The 18,327-nt window shown below is 44.9% G+C and overlaps 1 protein-coding gene across 5 annotated transcripts in view; it reads left to right on the forward strand.

The window, feature by feature from the left end:
• Positions 1–18,327, forward strand: part of ATXN7 (ataxin 7) — a 110,545-nt gene that overhangs the window by 76,823 nt on the left and 15,395 nt on the right. For all 5 annotated transcript variants that reach the window (XR_001512408.1, XM_006779141.2, XM_006779143.2 and 2 more), the window contains 3 exons: positions 11,581–11,833; positions 13,852–14,111; positions 14,568–14,650. Coding sequence is in view for 4 of the 5 variants with exons in the window: in XM_006779141.2 (XP_006779204.1) it covers positions 11,581–11,833; positions 13,852–14,111; positions 14,568–14,650 (596 nt within the window). In the remaining variant the exon portion in view is untranslated. The remainder of the gene's footprint in view (positions 1–11,580; positions 11,834–13,851; positions 14,112–14,567; positions 14,651–18,327) is intronic.

Here is an 18,327-nt window from a genome sequence, read left to right on the forward strand (position 1 = left end):
CAGACTGAAAGGTCCCAGGTTCGATTCCGGTCAAGGGCATGTGCCTGGGTTGCAGGCACATCCCCAGTAGGAGATGTGCAGGAGGCAGCTGATCGATGTTTCTCTCTCATCGATGTTTCTAACTTTCTATCTCTCTCCCTTCCTCTTTGTAAAAAATTAATAAAATATTAAAAAAAAATAATAAAGTATTTGGATTTTTTTAAAGCCATTTTAAAAGTGGTGGGGGGGCAAGAGGAAAAGGAGGGGACATCTATAATATTTCAACAATAAAGATTTTTTTTAAATGTTTGCAAAGAGCTACAAGTTAAGATGGTAGGGGAGGGGTTACCCCCAGATAGTCGGTACGTTTTTCATATTTCTCACATACTTGAAAGCAAAGTCCTGAAAAAACAGTCCCCTTGGGAAGAATTCCTGGCCAGAGAATTATTTGAGGTTGCCATATTTCTGCTCCTTTCCTAGCAACATTATTTACAATCCATTCACACCCGCCCGCCCCTCCCCCCACAGCAGTCTCTCCCTGGTAATCTGCCCTTTGTGATCTGTTCTTTGATGCTGCCTGTGAATGGGTGCTGCGTCCTGCCCGGAGCCTGGGAAGTGCCCGGAGACAGCAGTCCGTTAGGAGGGCTGTGCTTTCCTCAGAAAGCTGTGCCGGGAAGAGCTGGGTCATTGGATTACAGACCTTTGGCGAAATGTTATTTCAAGTGGCCATGAGCTGTAAATGACTCCTTCCTTTCTGCACATTTCCTTTACGTTTTAATTTAAAACCACCTCTGCGTTAGGGGGAGAAATGCAGTTGGCAGAAGTAGGAGTTGTAGACTAATTTGTTAGGGCAGCCAGTGTTGAAGTCATCCTTTTCAGTTAAGCTCTCTGGTGGAAAAGATGCGAGTGCTTTGTGGTCAAGACTTTTCCTCCCTCCCTGTTTCCAGGGCTGTTTGTGGCCCACCTAAGCGTGCTGAGGCCACCTCGCTCCAGGGCTGGCTGCCTGTCCTTTGAGACACTGCATTTCAGAGAACAGCTTTGCAGTCCCCAACTGGAGATTGGAACGGTTCAGGGACAGTCCACCGATTTGCTTCCTTTTTAGCATAAGACTACTAATCAGGTGCCTGGGGGACTTTAAAAGCAGTACATGACAATAAGGAGTAGAGTAGGACCACATTTACTGGTCAGGACACGACAGTGCTTTTAGAAGAGAAGAACGTTTATAGGAAAAATTGACAGGGAAAGTCGTGATAAGATGTTATTAAATGCTTTATGTCCCTCATATAGTTCACGGTGTGATTTTAAATGGTATGCTAATTATCTTTAACAGTTATCAGGAAAAAATAGATAACTACTATGTCAAACCCAAATAGAGATTGTTTATATAATGCTAAATTAGGAGTGCCTAGTAAGCCACTGAGTTTTATAAAGTATATTAAGAAAATAATAGTTTCCCGTGGTTGGCAAACTGCGGCTCTTAAGAGTACCCTAATTAAGTTAATAACAATATGCCTACCTATATAGTTTAGGTTTAAAAACTTTGGCTCTCAAAAGAAATTTCAGTCGTTGTACTGTTGATATTTGGTTCTGTTGACTGAGTTTGCCGACCACTGGTTTAGACCATGGGTGGGGAATCTTTTTTCTGCCAAGGGCCATTTGGATATTTATAACATCATTTGCCGGCCATACAAAATTATCAACTTAAAAATTAGCCTGCTGTGTTTGGTTAAACATTTAATTAACTCACCCCTAGTGCCTTGGCAGGACCAGACCAAACAAATGACTTCGCAGGCCTTATATGGTCCACAGGATGGACATTCCCCACCCCTGGTCTAGATAATGTGCAGATATGACAAAAGACCTGCAATGTAATTCCATTTGAAATCTCAGAAGTTTAGGGAAAACACTGATGTGGAGCAAAATAGATCTCTGAGGAAGAAATTCTGGCATATAATTATATATCTATATATCTATATATAGATATATATTTTTTTTTCAGTCCTAATTTATAGTCTGCCTCATGTCCTGATCTGGGATGTTTCTTTGGGTTGGTAATCCTTATGAAAGACAGACGATGCCAGTTGACACCTCATGAGTTATACTTGGTGTCCTGAGAGTGAAATATGATGGGTTAGGTTAACTGGGGAAGTCTCATAGAACATTGAATTTGTTTTCAACCTGGGTATCAAAATAAACAATTTAGCTAATTCTGTGAAGGGGTTGTTAATGAATGACCCAGTTTCTAAACTAAGTGTTTGATATCTGTAATTATTACTTGCTATGCCTGGACAAAGGATTTGTACCTGTTTTTACATCTTACAGCCCTGTGCAAGCTTGATTGTAAAACATCCTTGCTTTAGCCCTGGCCACTGCTGCTCAGCCTGAGCACCAAAGGTCTCGGGTTGAATTCCCTGTCAAGGGCAACTACCTGGGTTGCAGGTTCAATGCCTGGCCCTGGCCAGGGCACGTTGCAGGAAGCAACCAATCAGTATCTCACATCAGTGTTTCCCTTTTCTCCCAACCCCTTCCATTCTAAAAGCAACGGAAAAAAATATCCTCAGGTGAGGATTAGCAACAACAAAAAATCCTTACTTTAAATGGGAACAATTGTAGAGTCTTAGTGGAGTGGGCTGTCAGAGAGCCTCTGAAATCGCACATCCCTTGAAGGGTGGATTGGGATTCCTCATTAGGCCTTTCCTTACAGAGCATGCACTGTTTAAGTCAGTGGTGGGCAAACTGCGGCTCGCGAGCCACATGCGGCTCTTGGGCCCATTGAGTGTGGTTCTTCCACAAAATACCACGTGCGGGCACACACGTACAGTGTGATTGAAACTTCGTGGCCAATACCACGTGCGGGCGCACGTACAGTGCGGTTGAAACTTCGTGGCCCATGCACAGACGTCGGTATTTTGTGGAAGAGCCACACTCAAGGGGCCAAAGAGCCGCATGTGGCTCGCGAGCCGCAGTTTGCCGACTACTGGTTTAAGTCACCGGATTGAATCCATCCAAAACATGACTTTCACTTAGACAAACATTTGTGAGCATTAGTAATCAGTACTTTGATAATCTGCCTAAAATTGCCACTTTTGGATTCATAAACTTGATCTTCATTTTTTTTTTCCCCACTTATAATTCTCCCTGAGTGATTCAATTCTGTCTAGAAAATACGCCAACTTTTTGTTTATAAAATAATTTTAGCTTGAATGAGCATCCTCTTTGTTTGGAGTGAAATTACTCATTTAAAATGAATTCTAAAAGTTGTCCCTCTGAGTTCTTCGAAGAGCTTAGCATCTTCCCGGTCTGACCTGTAAACTGAGTAAACTAAATCTGTACCTCATTAGAGAAGATAAAGTGGGTTTGGTTTGGTTTTAAGTGATTTCTGCCTGCTTTTAGAATCAACAGGCCGTTCTCTCTTAACTGTAACTGGCATCAGCTGGACTAATAGGGGGCATCTGTCTCACTCCCTATTGAGTTCCCAGAACCTGGTCCATAGTCAGCCCTGGGATGCCGGCTTTCCAGCTCTGTCATTTAATCTCCAACAGCCCTGGAAGGGAGGCTTGACCGACGAAGCAGTGGCCACGGTGGATGGAGTCAGGCCACCCAGTTAGTAAGTCCCGGAAGAAGAATTTGAACTCACATGTCTCTCTGACTGCAAAGTTCTTGGCCTTTCAGTTGACTTATGAAAAGTATTTTTATTTTACTTTGGATTCTATTCAGGCTGGTGAGTTACTCAGTCATTCCATATCAGGATTATGCATAGAACCCGAGCCTCTGTTGGGAAGGTATCAGGACCAGAGAGTGACCAGAGAAGCATGGGTAATTGTGCTGGTTGGTGAGGGCCAGCCTAATTCTATAGAACACTCTTGTTCTATAGGACATAGTTATCTAGGACTCAGTAAAGTAATTCTTTTTAGCTGTCAGAAAGGCAGCCCAACTGACACTTTCTCCCAATATTTTCTCTTCAAACCATCTTTGATGTTTTAAGACCCTCTGAGAAAAAAGGAAGGAAGGGAAGGAAGGGGAGGAAGGGGAGGAAGGGAAGGGAAGGAAGGAAGGAAGGAGAAGGGGAAAGGGAAAGGAGGAAGAGAGAAAGAAAGCTGCACTGGTTAACAGCCATAGCAACTTCCAAAATGGAAAGATGAAATCCTAGGTTTTCCTTAAACAGATTCAGGGTCTCCACCCCCAGTTTACCAAAATTTCATCGTGACCCTGTTGTTCAGCCTATGCATTCTTTTGTGCTAATAGTTACCCTTCTTTTGCTGAGCAGTTGAGCATATGGCTTCTTACCTGACCCTCACCTTCAGCCCTCCATTCTGCCTGCCTTTGCACCACAGAGAACAGCTTGCCACCTGAGGGCAGGTGGATCGTAGTGTGATGTAACGTGGGTGCTAGAGTCAGCCTGCCTGGAATTGCAGTGCAACTTGGCCTCTTTCAGAAAGTTGCACATACAGCCTTCTAGATTTTCTTCAAGTATGAATGATTTGAAGTTACAGTTCACTTAGACTGCTTTTTATGTTGATATCCTAACTTTGACACTTGTGTGTTATAAATTATTTTTAGTTTCAAAGCAATATTTATTTTTTACTTAAAAAGATCTAACTATTTGCTTTGAGCTCCCTTTTGGTTTGTACCTGGATGTCAATACATATCTATATATAGAAGCCTAAGTGACCGAATGACCAAACGACCGGTCGCTAAGATGCGCACTGACCACCAGCGGGCAGATGCTCAATGCAGGAGCTGCAGTGTGGTGGTCAGTGTGCTCCCATAGGAGGAGCGCCACTCAGCCAAAAGCCCTGAGCTGGGCTCACGGCTGGTGAGTGCAGCAGTGGTGGCAGGAGCCTCTCCCGCCTCCACAGCAGCACTAAGGATGTCCAACTTCCGGTTCAAGGCTGGCGAGCGCAGGTGCGAGCCTCTCCCACAGTCACTCCCCCTGTGTGGGATGTTGGATGCTGGTTTCAACCCGATCCCCGCATGCCACGCTGAGGGACACCCCACACACACGATTCCGTGTGTGTTTGTGTGTGTGTGTGTGTGTGTGTGTAAATCTCAGCATGATTTCAAAATTACAGACTCAGTATTTTTGGTTGCTTTCCACTCTGGAAGACTAAAGCTGTGCTGTCCCAGTATCCTGCCCTTGCCTTCAGTGGTGTCACATGTTTAAGCCACAAGGGGAAAGAAAGCCCAGTGCATCCAGATCTTGCTCGCTCTTTCTCTCTCAACCTTTATCTTCACATCTGTCTGTCTGCCAGATCCGCCCCCCCCCCATCTGATCCCAAGCGCGCGCGGGCACACACACACACACACACACACACTCACTCACTCACTCACTCACCCACCCATGTACCTTTCTCTATCTCTCCTGTCTTTTTCTGTATCTGTGTTTGCCTGTCTGCTAGTCTGCCTGACTCTCCCTCTTTCTGTAGCCATTCAAAGTGCCCTCCTCACTCAGGGACAGAGTGGGCTTTCTCTGGGCCTGTGCCAGACCCTGGAGAGAGGAGTGCTTGAAAATTCAACTTGAACTCTTCACCAAACCACATTGCCGTTATGCTTAGCATCTGGCCACCAGTTTTTCCACTTAATATAAGGTCCCTAACCCTACCCATAACTTACCCATTTCACTTTTGACCTAGGAACATATCCTTTTTAAGAGTCCAACTCAACTATAATTAAATTTGGTTTTTCCTCTTTGCTTCTTGAGAAGGGAAAGCCAAATGCCACCCTTTCCAGAGAATAAGTCAGACTGATGTGAAGGAGCGGCACACTTCAGCAGTGTGACCAGGACTTGAGATGGCACTTTTCAGCCAGAATCTCAGACACACGCATGCTTGCATGAACTCAGCCTGTTTCAAGTTTTAGTGAATGAAGGAAGTTCACATGATAGATTGCCATTCTCAGTTTTTAAATAGCTTTTATTGTTGAAATAGAAAATATAATTTTTTAAAAATGTTATTGATAACATCAGTTGACTTTTAATGTTAGAACACTTTGGAGCTTGATTTTGTAGTGCAAAATTCCATTTTAGGAGTCAATAAACAAGAAATGAAGCGTTAACTAAAGAAAGTGGGGAAAATGGACTATGATAGGGATAGAAAATTGAAACAACAAGCTTGAAGTTACAGTCAGTTCTGCTATAACACAACACATCCCTAAACAATTATTGCACTGTAAGGAATTGTTCACTAAAAATCACGAGATGCATTGGGAAAATTAGGTTATGGGTACAACACTCCAAAACGTCTTCAGTGACACAGAAAAAGATAGAGGACTAACCAAAAATGGTAGTCCAGTTTTACTTAGATCAGTGGTTCTCAACCTGTGGGTCATGACCCCTTTGGCAGTCGAAAGACCCTTTCACAGGGGTCGCCTAAGACCATCCTGCATATCAGATTATTTACATTACGATTTGTAACAGTAGCAACATTACAGTTATGAAGTAGCAACGAAAATAATTTTATGGTTGGGTCACAACATGAGGAACTGTATTTAAAGGTCCAGAAGGTTGATAACCACTGACTTAGATTAAGTGGTTAAAAATACATAAATAGTAGAATAAATATGACAATTTACCTTGAAAACAACATGGCATTTGCTTCTAGAAGTAGGTGTTGGGATTGCAGCTGTGAGCTCTTGTGTCATGGTGAGAGAAAGGGACTCTGAATGCAGGGACATTCTAGCACCAGACACACAGGAGCCTGGCCCCTCACATTGTGGTGGCCTAAGGAGGGCGGTGGGTGGGGGGGCATTTTGTGTGTTTCCAAGGGTTCAGTCCAGCTGCTTGTAGTTTTCTGCATTTATCTAATTCTTCCAGATAAAAATCTTGCAAATGCAAAATTTCATTATGCTGAAATTGTTTTTTAGTATATCAATGCCTTTAGAATAAATCAACATTTTCAAAACAAGCATTGCAGTAGAACTGACTGCAATGTATTTAATTAAAGAATTTTATCTACATCCTTTGATATCAAGAGAAAATATATCATATTTACTTGAGACACTTGACTTGAGAATTCTGATACCCAGAGGATAGTAAAAGAGTGTACTTTTAAAATATATGTATTTTTATTGATTTTAGAGAGAGAAGGAGTAAGGGGGGAGGGGGAGGAGACACATTGATCAATTGCCTCCCATATGCACCCTGACAGGGGATGGAACCCACAACCCTGGCATGTGCCCTGACCAGGAATGACACTGATGACCTTTAGTGCATGGATGAGGCTCCAACCAACTGAGCCCCACTTGCAGGGCAGTAAAAGGAGTGTAATTTTTTTAAAAAATATTTTTTTTAGTTTTTTACAGAGAGGAAGGGAGAGGGATAGAGAATAAGAAACATTGAGCAGCTGCCTTCTGCACACCTCCTACTGGAGATGTGCCTGCAACCAAGGTGTACATGCCCTTGACCGGATCGAACCTGGGACCTTTCAGTCCGCAGGCCAACGCTCTATCCACTGAGCCAAACTGGTTAGGGCAGGAGTGTAATTTTTTGAAGTCAAAGTTCTTGTTGGGTTTTTTTCCCCTCTTCATACTACAGACACGGTGTTGTTCCTTTAGTACACTGCCACCAGGGTTGCACAAGTTGATTTTTATAAATTAACATGGATGAATATTTTAATTTTAATATTTAATTATTTTAATACTAGAGGCCCATTGTACGAATTCATGCATGGGTGGAGTCCCTCAGCCTGGCCGGCGATTGGGGCTCTGAGATTGCGGCTGATCGGAGCTGTCTCGCCCAGTCCCAATTGGGGCTGGCTGGCGGAAGGAGGGACCGCGAGAGGTTGGCCAGCTGTGGGAGGTTGGTTGTGGGAGCGCACTGACCACCAGAGGGCAGCTCTTGCATTTAGTGTCTGCCCTCTGGTGGTCAGTGTGCATCATAGTGACAGGTCATTGTGTTGACCGGTCGGAATGGTCGCTTAGGCTTTTATATATATGCTAGAGGCCCAGTGCACAAAAATTTGTGCACTCGGAAAGGTCCCTTTGCCTGGCCTGTGCACTCTCGCAGTCTGGGACCCCTCAGGGGATGACCACCTGCAGACTTAGGCCCACGCCCTAAGGGGGATAGGGCCTAAGCTGGCAGTCAGACATCCCTCTGGCAGCCGGGGAGCCCTCGGGGGATGTCCACTTGCCAGCGGGGAGCAGGCCTAAGCTGCAGTCAGACATCCTTAGCACTGCTGAGGAGGTGGGAGAGGCTCCCACCACCACCACTGTGCTGGCAGCCATCAGCCTGGCTTGTGGCTGAGCAGAGCTCCCCCTGTGGGAGCACGCTGACCACCAGGGGGCAGCTCCTGCATTGAGCGTCTGCCCCCTGGTGGTCAGTGTGTGTCAGAGTGACCAGTCATTCCCAGTTATTCTGCTGTTAGGGTTAATTTGCATATTACCCTTTTATTATATAGGATAGATATCAGAAAAATATATAGCAAGCTTACCAAACCTATTGTTTCATACGTACCACAGTTTTAGAAAAATATCTCTCAAGTGAGGTGCTCTGCTTTATGCTGGGCCATCAGAAAATGGAGAGCAGTTTCAGGTTGTCCCTTGCAGAGAGGCGGGCACTACTGATGTTGAAAGGATGGGAGACCAGGAATTCTAACTGTCTTGACACCTGTAGAGAAACTGTCCTGTCCAAAATACCAATAATGCCCTAATGAGAGACTGGGTAGTATCAGCCTCAGGAGGAGTAGGGAACAGTAGAGATGATAATTTAAAATGTTGAGCACAAAGGAGTATGTAATGTGGCTTTGGTAAGAACAATGAAAATAGTTTGCAGTTGATAGAAGTTTGAAAACACTAGTTGAGGACAAGTAGCAGTAGTGAGCTTTAACAGACCCTGAAATGTAGCGCCATGTGCCAGGTGGTGGTCTCAGCGCTGCACAGATGTTAACTTAGCTGTGGTTAATGGTGTTTGAGGCACTAGCCTGGTCTAAAGCCTGCTCTCAGTCTTGGCTGCATGGGGGAGCTTGTAAGGGTCTGGATGCCCAAGCCACCAGTTCAGTCACAGCCTCTGAGGATAGGGCTCAAGCTTCAGTATATTTAAAGCTCGTGTAGTTATGCCAATGTGTAGCCAAGGTTGAGAACCGCTGGTCTAGGATCATTTGCAAAATCACCCATCTTGCCCTGCCGGTCTGGCTCAGTTGGTTGGGCATCATCCTGTACACAGAAAGGTTGCTGGTTCAATTCTTGGTCAGGGCACATGCCCGGTTTGTGGGCGTGATCCCCCAGGTCCCTGGTGCAGGAGGCAGTTGATAGATATTCCACTCTCACGTCGATATCTCTCTCTCTCTCTTTTACCCCCTCCCTTCCTCTCTTTCTCTCTCTCTCTCTCTCTCTCTCTCTGGAAAATCAATAAACTATTCTTTGAAAAAAGGAAAAAGAAAAAAAAATCACTCCTCTTCACAAAAAAAGCTGTATGGATCATGCAAATGTTCATGGAAGGCTTGCACGGTGCCATGCCTTCCAAGGGGAAGACGGCTGAGACGTGGCTCAGGGAAGCCTCACCATCCACGGCAGGTGGCAGTGGAGACAGAGTAGTACAGTCCTGCTGGCAAGTGCTGATGCTGGAAAGTAGATTCAGAATGTTTGGTATCACAGACAAGAGAGAAACTAAATTTAAAAACCTCAGGTGTCAAGTTTGGAAAATTAAAATAACTAAAGGTATTTTAGTTTGCCCTTCCTGCACACAGGAAGAGAAAGGAAACAAAAAAGCAACCGACACATATAAATTACTCTCAGTTTTGCCTTCCTAACCTGGTTGTGGCCTTTATGTGGTCCAGTTGGAGAATTTGGATTTTTTTTTAATGTTTATTTTTTTTTAATTTTTTATTACAAAGGGTATTACATATGTGTCCATTTTTTCCCCCCGCCCTAGACAGTCCCCTAGCCTCCCCTATCCCCCAGTGTCTTATGTCCATTGGTTATGCTTATATGCATGCATACAGGTCCTTTGGTTGATATCTTACCCCCCTACCTCCTGCCCTCCAACCCTCCCCGGCCTTCCCGCTGCAGTTTGACACTCTGTTTGAGGCAGCTCTGCCTCTGTATCTATTATTGTTCAAAAGTTTATAATGGTCTCAATTATCCATGAATGAGTGAGATCATGTGGTATTTTTCCTTCATTGACTGGCTTATTTCACTTAGCATAATGCTCTCCAGTTCCATCCATGCCGTTGCAAATGGTAAGAGTTCCTTCCTTTTTAGAGCAGCATAGTATTCCATCGTGTGAGAATTTGGATTTTGTCTGTAGATAGATGGCATGATAATTTTGTCCTGGTGTGGAGCAGGTTCTGAAGTACCTCGTAAAGCAGGGGTGGAAATGTCCGGCCCGCGGGCCGTATCATTTGGTCTGTCCCTGGCAAGGCAACCCAGGCGGGACTTGAAATTCAGTAATTCTAGGCTCTTTTTTCATAGCAACATAATTTTTGTTAACAATTTTGTATGTTCCTCGAATGATGTTATAAATATCCAGATGGCCCTTGGCAGAAAAAAGTTCCCCGCCCCTGTCATAAAGCATCGTTGAACTAATGTCCATCTGGAAACAAGGCATCGCAGCTGCATAGAGAGGCTCAAAACTGGCATAAAAGGACCTTGGAAATACACCATTTAAGTGATGCTGGTAGTCATTGATTCTAATACGCTTACTTTGTCAAATACTCATACAGCTTTCATATTGTGATCAGTAAATGTTGGATCACATACAGTTTAAAAGTTAGAGTTAAGCAAATGTCATTTTAAATGATACATTTAATTGAAGGCAGGCACTAACTTACCATTCTAAGGTACTTAAGTAGATAAAGTTACTAAGTAACTTGTGTCCAATGATAACATTCTTCAGCTGCTCTTGATTGATTTAATATGGATTGCCTTACTCTGAGAAAACCTGATTCTCCAGGAAATAATATTTTCCGTTATACCTGTATAGTCTCTACTTAAGTGTGCATTACTTGCTGGTTTCAATGCCAGGCATAGCTGCTTGTGGTGTTTTTGTCTTGTGCCTTTGGCATCTTCATGGTGTGAACCGGAGCTATGCCATCTGTAGTTGAGTGAGATGATTAAAAAAGGGGAGTGAAATGATTCATCAGAAAATTTCAGCACAGATTCTTAAGGAACGATAAGATAACCCTAGAAACATTTTTATTTGGTGTCATATGCTAGTGGGTAGTGACAGAAAAAAAGGAAGGTACAACTTGTTTTTTAACATTTTGCTATTTTGAATTGGAGAGGTACTATGCTAGGAAGGAATAATGAATTGCTTAAGGTGTTAATTAGCAGGGTTCTGCAGATGAATGAATAATTTTTTTCTCTCTGACTATAAGTTGGAGCCAGTGAGGTTCACGGTGCAAAACCCAGTGTTTTCAGGTTAGAATGGCCATTTAATTTCCTAATGGCTATTTGTGAATGATAACACTCTTAATGCTGAGATGTTTCCTCAGCAGAAGGATCAGTTCCTGGAATCCCCAATAAGTCTGTGGGGCCTAGATAAGCCATTTCTGAAAGCTACGGAGTTTAATGTGGCGAGGCGTCTTTGAACCTGAATGTGTTGCGTTTCAGGTTCCATTGGAGACTTGCCTAAAACACGGTATCTTTTTTTCTTTGTTTCCTTTTCAGAAAGAAGACATAGCTCAGCCAGCAAGCCTTCTTTGGCCGTTCCTCCCACGTCAGTATTCTCCTTCTTCCCTTCTCTGTCCAAAAGCAAAGGCGGCAATGCCAGTGGAAGCAGCCGCCCTGCCAGCGGCAGTGTTCTCAGCGCATCCTCATTAAGTTCCAAGCTGTTGAAATCGCCCAAAGAGAAACTGCAGCTCAGGGGGAACACCAGGCCAATGCATCCCATTCAGCAGAGTAGAGTCCCCCAGGCTAGAATGTGAGTATGGCAGCGAGGTCCTGATGCTTACTTGGTGCAGGTGGAACTGTGCACACGGTCCTTCGAGGGTAGGGTAGCTGGGCATCCTGGGAAAGGGAGCCCACGTGGGGAAAATTCAGATACATGTTATTTCTTTTTGTTTATTATATCATGGGCAACTTAACAGAGTAGTAATAGCATTAATTACAAGGTGGATAATACTCGCTCATTGCTCTTTATTGTGTGCCACCTATTGAAACTCACACCCACCCTCTGAGAGAGGTATTATGTTAGCCCCCTTTCCCAGGTAAGAAGGTGCAGTGAGGAGGTAGTGGAGCTGTAGCCGAGGAGCCCTTGTTCACATACTGGGCTCGCATCCCAACTCTGTCACTTCCTGGCTGTGCGGCCTTGGACATGGCACTGTTTTTCTCGGGAGCCTAAAAATAACAATCGTTGTGCAGGGTTATCAGGAGCAGTAGGATTAATATATTAGAACCAGGCACCTGGCATAATGTCTGGCCCACAGGAGAGAGTAAATACATGGCTTCTGGGGCTTCTGCTGCTGCTGTTGGTAATAGTAGGAACCAAAGGGGAGAGAGATTCTCAGGTGCCGTTCGCGGATTTCCGGGACCTGCCGAGCAAATGGGGAAGTGGTGCTTCCTCCCAAAGCCCTGGGCTTACATCAGAGCGCCCCAGTGATGAGGGAAGACGGGGCAAGCTCACCCAGCCAGGCGAGGCTTGGGCCAGTTTCCACAGTGGAGCTGAAGGTTGGCAGGCTCCCTGTGGTCACGTGAGGAGCAGCCGGGCACTCCCACAGAACACATCTTGCCTGGTCGTGGCATCCCTCAGCCTTGGTGCGGGTGGTTTTCCTTGGCCTGCCTCCCATTGGAGGGCGTGCCACATGTCAGTCCCAAGGTCTGATAACCTGGCTAATCTTGGGGCAGCATCCAGCACCTGCTGCTGCTCAAGGGCTTGCCAGCTGGGAGCGGCCATGGCACCTCGCAGTGTCTGCTGTCAGGCACTCTCAGGTACAGCTGTTTGGGGCTGTTTGTCCTGGTTGCTAAGCCCCCGGCCTTTGCTCATCTGTCAGAAGTGCAAGTGCAGCAAGCTTGGCTTTCGTGGCTAGAGCTGTCTGAGAGCAGAGAAATGTCAGTGCAGCGTGTAGTCCCTCGCAGCCTACAGCTGTTGGGGCACGGACTCCACCGCTGTTTATCAGACCTCGTCAGCCACTGCTTCTTCCCGTGGAGCTGGGCTTTCGGGCGACCTGGACAGCTGTTAGCTTTGTACCAACATTTGCTACCCAAATTATCATGTCAGTAAGATGCCAGGAGAAATCAGTTATTTGTTAGTGGCACAGTTCAGTGCTCAGCAGCTGTGTGCCAGGCATGTACAGTTCAAGCTCCTACGTTAGAAACCATTTTCAGTGACTGGAGACTTCTCACTTGAGTGACACATCTCTTACTAATGAAATAGTGGTCTTGCTCATTGACACAAGTCAAGAGCTTCTTTTTGTAAATTCCATAGTGACACTTCTTGGAAATATTCTTTAATTCCAATGTTGTTTTTTCTGCTCACTCAGTTTCCTTTGTTTTGATGGTCCTTTTTTTTCTTTTTTAAATTTTTTCTTTTTTGGGGTCCTTTCTTAAAAATGACATTTCTCAGAGACATTCTCTCCATGCCCTGCAAATATTCTTTGGTCCTTTTCATATTTTGCTTCTTGCAGAAGTTGCACTGGGTACCAGAGTAGGGGTACCCTAGATCTGCCCTGGCTCTGGGGCAAGGGGTCCTGGAATGATGAACGAGCAGGTACATGCGCTGGTCACAGGAGCTGTGTGCCTCACCAGAGGGCTTGTAGCCTGAGTCAGTGGTAACCTTCCGGAGGTTTCTGCACAGTCCCAGCACATGCCACCAGGTGCCTCGGGGAGCCTCGCTGTGTGCAGTGCCCTGGTAGATCAGGCTTTCCCTCCCCCACTCTGGCTCACCGTTTACCTGGGGCTCTGGGCACTCAGGTACTGGCGTTCTCGCTTCCCCTACCACAGCATGGCGCCCTCTGTCAAAATGGAAAAGATTCATCCGAAGATGGATGGTACACTACTGAAATCTGCGGCGGGGCCAACCTGTCCTGCTACTGTGAGTTCCTCAGTCAAGCCTGGCCTTAACTGCCCCTCAATACCAAAGCCAACCTTGCCTTCACCTGGACAGATGTTGAATGGCAAAGGGCTTCCTGCACCGCCCACTCTGGAAAAGAAGTCTGAAGATAATTCCAATAACAAGAAATTTTTAAATAAGAGATTATCAGGTAATTTCACATTTTCTCTGTCTCAATTGGCCATTCTTAAGGGAGCAAATGTACTGCTGTCTGTAAGTCCTCTTTTTAACACTGGTCAGCTTCAGCTTTAGGAGGAATTTCCGTAAGCAGTGCGCTTGGCCCCCTCGAGGTTGGGTTGAAGTGCATGTGTGTAGCTAATGTGAAAGCAGCTTTGGAGTGGCTTGTGTCTGAGTGGAATAACGCGGTAGTGCGGACTCAAGCAGTCTGTCTCCTGTTGTCTAGTGGCAACAGTCCTTACTCTTCGTGATGTCACTGCTTCTTTGTAGTGCTCACACATTGGGTATTGTATAATTATTGATTATGTAGATTTTATCCGAGTTATATATAATTGTTTGTTTTGAGATTTCCCCTGTTTTCTTGTTTACAAAATAAGAGAAGGGAGTGTTTGGTGAGCCCATTGTAATTTCTGTGTGCCTTTATTGATAGAAAGAGAGTTTGACCCTGACATACACTGTGGGGTAATCGATCTCGACACCAAGAAGCCCTGCACCCGGTCTTTGACATGCAAGGTAGGTGGCCTTCTGGGCCCAGCTGGCCACTCTGGCAAGTATGGGGCGTGGGTAGGCGAGCACTGCTCCCAGGTCTGTAGCTAAAGGGGGTCTGACCTGGGGGCTGCTCTGAATTATAAATGAGGAGTAACTTGCTTTCCTGAGAAAGCCTCAGGTTCAGAAAATGTGAAGTTGTTATAAACTGCAGTCTTCAGAGAGCTTTGTGTCCAGTGAGCTGTGCTGGTCCAGAGAAACAGAACGCTTTCCTGATCAGTCTGTTATTTTCAGAGGCTTTTCACATTTCAGAGAACTTTAATGTGAGAGGCTACACGTTACTCTTTAAATTATACTGACTTAGAGCAAGCCCAGAAATTTCATTTGCATATATAAAAATATTCTTAAAATCTTTTTGTAAACTGTTGTTCTTGCATTTTAAAGATACGCTTTAATATTTCGTGACTTTTAGATATCTTTGTTGTTCTTTTAAATACTAGGTAACATATGATCTAATTTATATGTAAGCTAAGAAAATGTAGTTATCCTCCTTCCTGTCCAGACGTTTTCTTTTAAAATGCCAGTTTGCTGCTGTACAAGGGTTGCTGGTGTAGGGGACCTCCACACAGCAGTGGACCTGCTACATAAAAAACATGTATGTTTGCATTTCCCTGGAGAGTGTCCCCAACTACCCTTCAGAAAAAGTCAAGAAGTATTAAGAATCGCTGCTTTGAAGTATATGATTTAAAGCCCCTTGTTTGGAGGAGGGGTTGAAAATGATAAAAAAATATTAGTCTTGTTTTCTAAAAGTTAATAAAATTGTTGGGGTATTATTTTAAACTAGAGGCCCAATGCACAAAATTCGTGCAAGGGGCTCGGCCCTTGCAGCCCCAGCTGCCCGGCAGTCCTGCCCACTGATCGTTTTGCTGTCTGGTCTAATTAGCATATTAGCTCTTTATTACATAGGATGTTACCAAAGATTGTGTTTGAATAAAGGATTTCAGGCTCCACTCAATCCATAAACAGTGGAGGAATGTTATAATTTCCCCAAAATGGGAAATGTTACTCCTAAGTGGTTCTTATTTCAATTTCTGATTTAATTTTAGTATATATATATATATATATATATTTAGTATTTAATTTAAATATCTAATTTAATTTATTGTAGATTTTTATCTTACAACAATAGTTCTGATATTTTGTGGATAGGAATTGGTTAATGGCACCTTTAAATAATATCTAATTTTTTAAGAATCACAAATCCTCATCCCTGAAGGAAAAAATATATAAAAACATGTATATTCTGAATTTTGCATTCTGTTTTCCGAGTTGTTAGACATTCCCACTGCAGGCCCACCCCTGAATCTGTAGGTTAAAACTCCTAGCTCAGAACAAATTGCGTATGTAATATTAATTGCATGCGCACAGTGGTGTGTTGTTCTCTGAAGAGAGCCACTTGAGCGCTCAGTAGGATTCTCTTCCTTCCGGCTGCCCCTGAGGAGCTTGTGAGAGCTTGCCCCAGCCCTGCTCCATATCACCGCCACGATTCACCATCCTCTCTGCTTCCTTCGTGCCAACCTTCCTCTCAGTGACAGATTTCTCAGGGTTACGACAACCCTGGTCAGTGAAGGATGCCTGCTCTACCCACCATGTTCTTTTAATCATCTCTGAGGCATGCTGTGAGCCAAAAGCTCTATCAGCTCACAGTCTGCCTTCTTCTGACCTTATTGATGTGGATCCTGCATTTGTCTCCCATGTTCCTTTGTAAGCCATGTGTGTTATCCCTATGTTCTGTTAAGGGTGTCCTTCCCGACTGGCATGGTGCTGATCCCATAATAACATTAAGAGCCGTCTTTGGCCCTGGCCCGTCATGAGTGCAGCATAGAGCTGGCAGGAACGCAGCGTCTGGGCAGGCCTGCCCTTCCTTCCTTCCTGTGCTCTGCCTGCCGGTGCTTCGCCTTTGGCTGCCTCAGGGCCTGGATCTATTCAGCTGGTGCGCTCACCATGCTGAGTGCCTCCCTGTGTGCTCCCCGCCTTGCCGCCAGGTCTCTCCTGTTGGGGACCTAGAACATTATTCATTCTCTGCTGTCGGGGCACCGGCTGCTTCAACTCCTGTCACTCATTCCCTGTTGTCTGCCTGCCACCCTCGCTGTCCCCTCCTCGCTTCCTCATCTGTTCAGTGTCCTGTGTAAATGTCCTCTTTGCCTTCATGCGAATAGATTTTGAGTTCACTAGCCAGAGGATCCTAGAGTTTTATAAAACCAAGGCTTATTCCTACCCTCATGGGGCTTGCAGTCTAATGAGAGAGATGGAGATTAATCTGATAATCGCTCAAATAAGTGTCAAGTTACCAATGATGAGTAAAAAATGGAAGGAGGGCTGTGTCATAATAACCTTCAGTGGGGAGGTTGGGCCAGGCGAGCCTCCTTTGCTATAGGAACATGGGGCTGAAATCCCTATGACTTATGTGGGCAAAGAGTGGTGGGAGAGACAGAGGAAACAGCATGTGTGATGGCTATTTTTTTATACCAAAAAAGCAGGGGCTTGGGTGTTCGAGTGTGCATAGCCCGAAAGCCTGGCTCATGGTCAGTCTTCACCCTGGGAACCCTAGGCAGCTCCCAAAGGATTCTGCTGGGGCCTCAGATTTGTGTTGGAAGGTTCCTCAGCACTCAGCAGAAGTCCTCTTTACTCATCGTCTTGGCTGACGTTTTTAACCTGGCTTTTCTGTGTTACGCACCAGGGGACATTCAGCGATGAGGAGAGGCATCTACATCTGGCTGGAATGACAGGTGTGCGTGTCAGTGACAATATGTATTCCTTTGTTCATTCGACACATGTTAGAGGGCCTTTATTTTTATATACTTTATGTTTGAAGTATTTATTGAGGGCCAGGTACTATCCTCGGTGCTGGTACAGTGCTGAACAGAGCAGGGCCTGTCTTTAATCAGGGTACTTTCTTGGAGATATATTACACACTAAAGAAAATTAAGTCAAAATTCAAGAAGAAACTAAGCACATTTATCTACTTGCTATACACAGTTTTGGGGCATATACAGTTTTCAGTGTATCTGAGGAGGAGGTAGGTTATATTATTGAATTTCAAAAGGACCGTAGAAGCCTGATTCCTCTTAAACTCCTTGAATTGTAGCAAACATGTAGACCGGTAGATCAACACATTTATATAATGTATAGAGCCGTGAACACACACGAAGTATCATTTGCAGTATTTTGTAACGAGACAGAAGGAAATATGTGGGTGAATTTACTGATCCTCAGGATTCACTCTGCTCTGTATCTCTTCTCCTGTCAGCCTTATAAGACTTTACTCAGTCTCAGTAGCCCATCTCCAGGGTCCTCTGAGCCACTTTCTCTTTACATGGCACCTTCCTGGCAATAGAGAAACAATTGTGCTGTTTTTACTCTTTGACACTTACTAAAAGAGGACTTTATGATAGACTAGAGGACCGGTGCACGAAATTCGTGCATGGGGTGGGGGCATTCTCCTCAGCCCAGCCTGCGCCCTCTCCAATCCGGGACCCCTTGGGGGATGTCCAACTGCAGGGATCGGGCCTAAATCGGCAGTTGGACATCCCCCTCACAATCCTGAACCGCTTAATTGCTCACCTGCCTGCCTGCCTGGTCACCCCTAACTGCCGCCCATATTGGCCTGGTCACTCCTAACTGCTCCCCCCTGCTGGCCTGGT

This window comes from Myotis davidii, unplaced genomic scaffold, assembly GCF_000327345.1.
Source record: "Myotis davidii unplaced genomic scaffold, ASM32734v1 scaffold189, whole genome shotgun sequence".
In the NCBI taxonomy this organism is placed as follows: Eukaryota; Metazoa; Chordata; class Mammalia; order Chiroptera; family Vespertilionidae; genus Myotis; species Myotis davidii.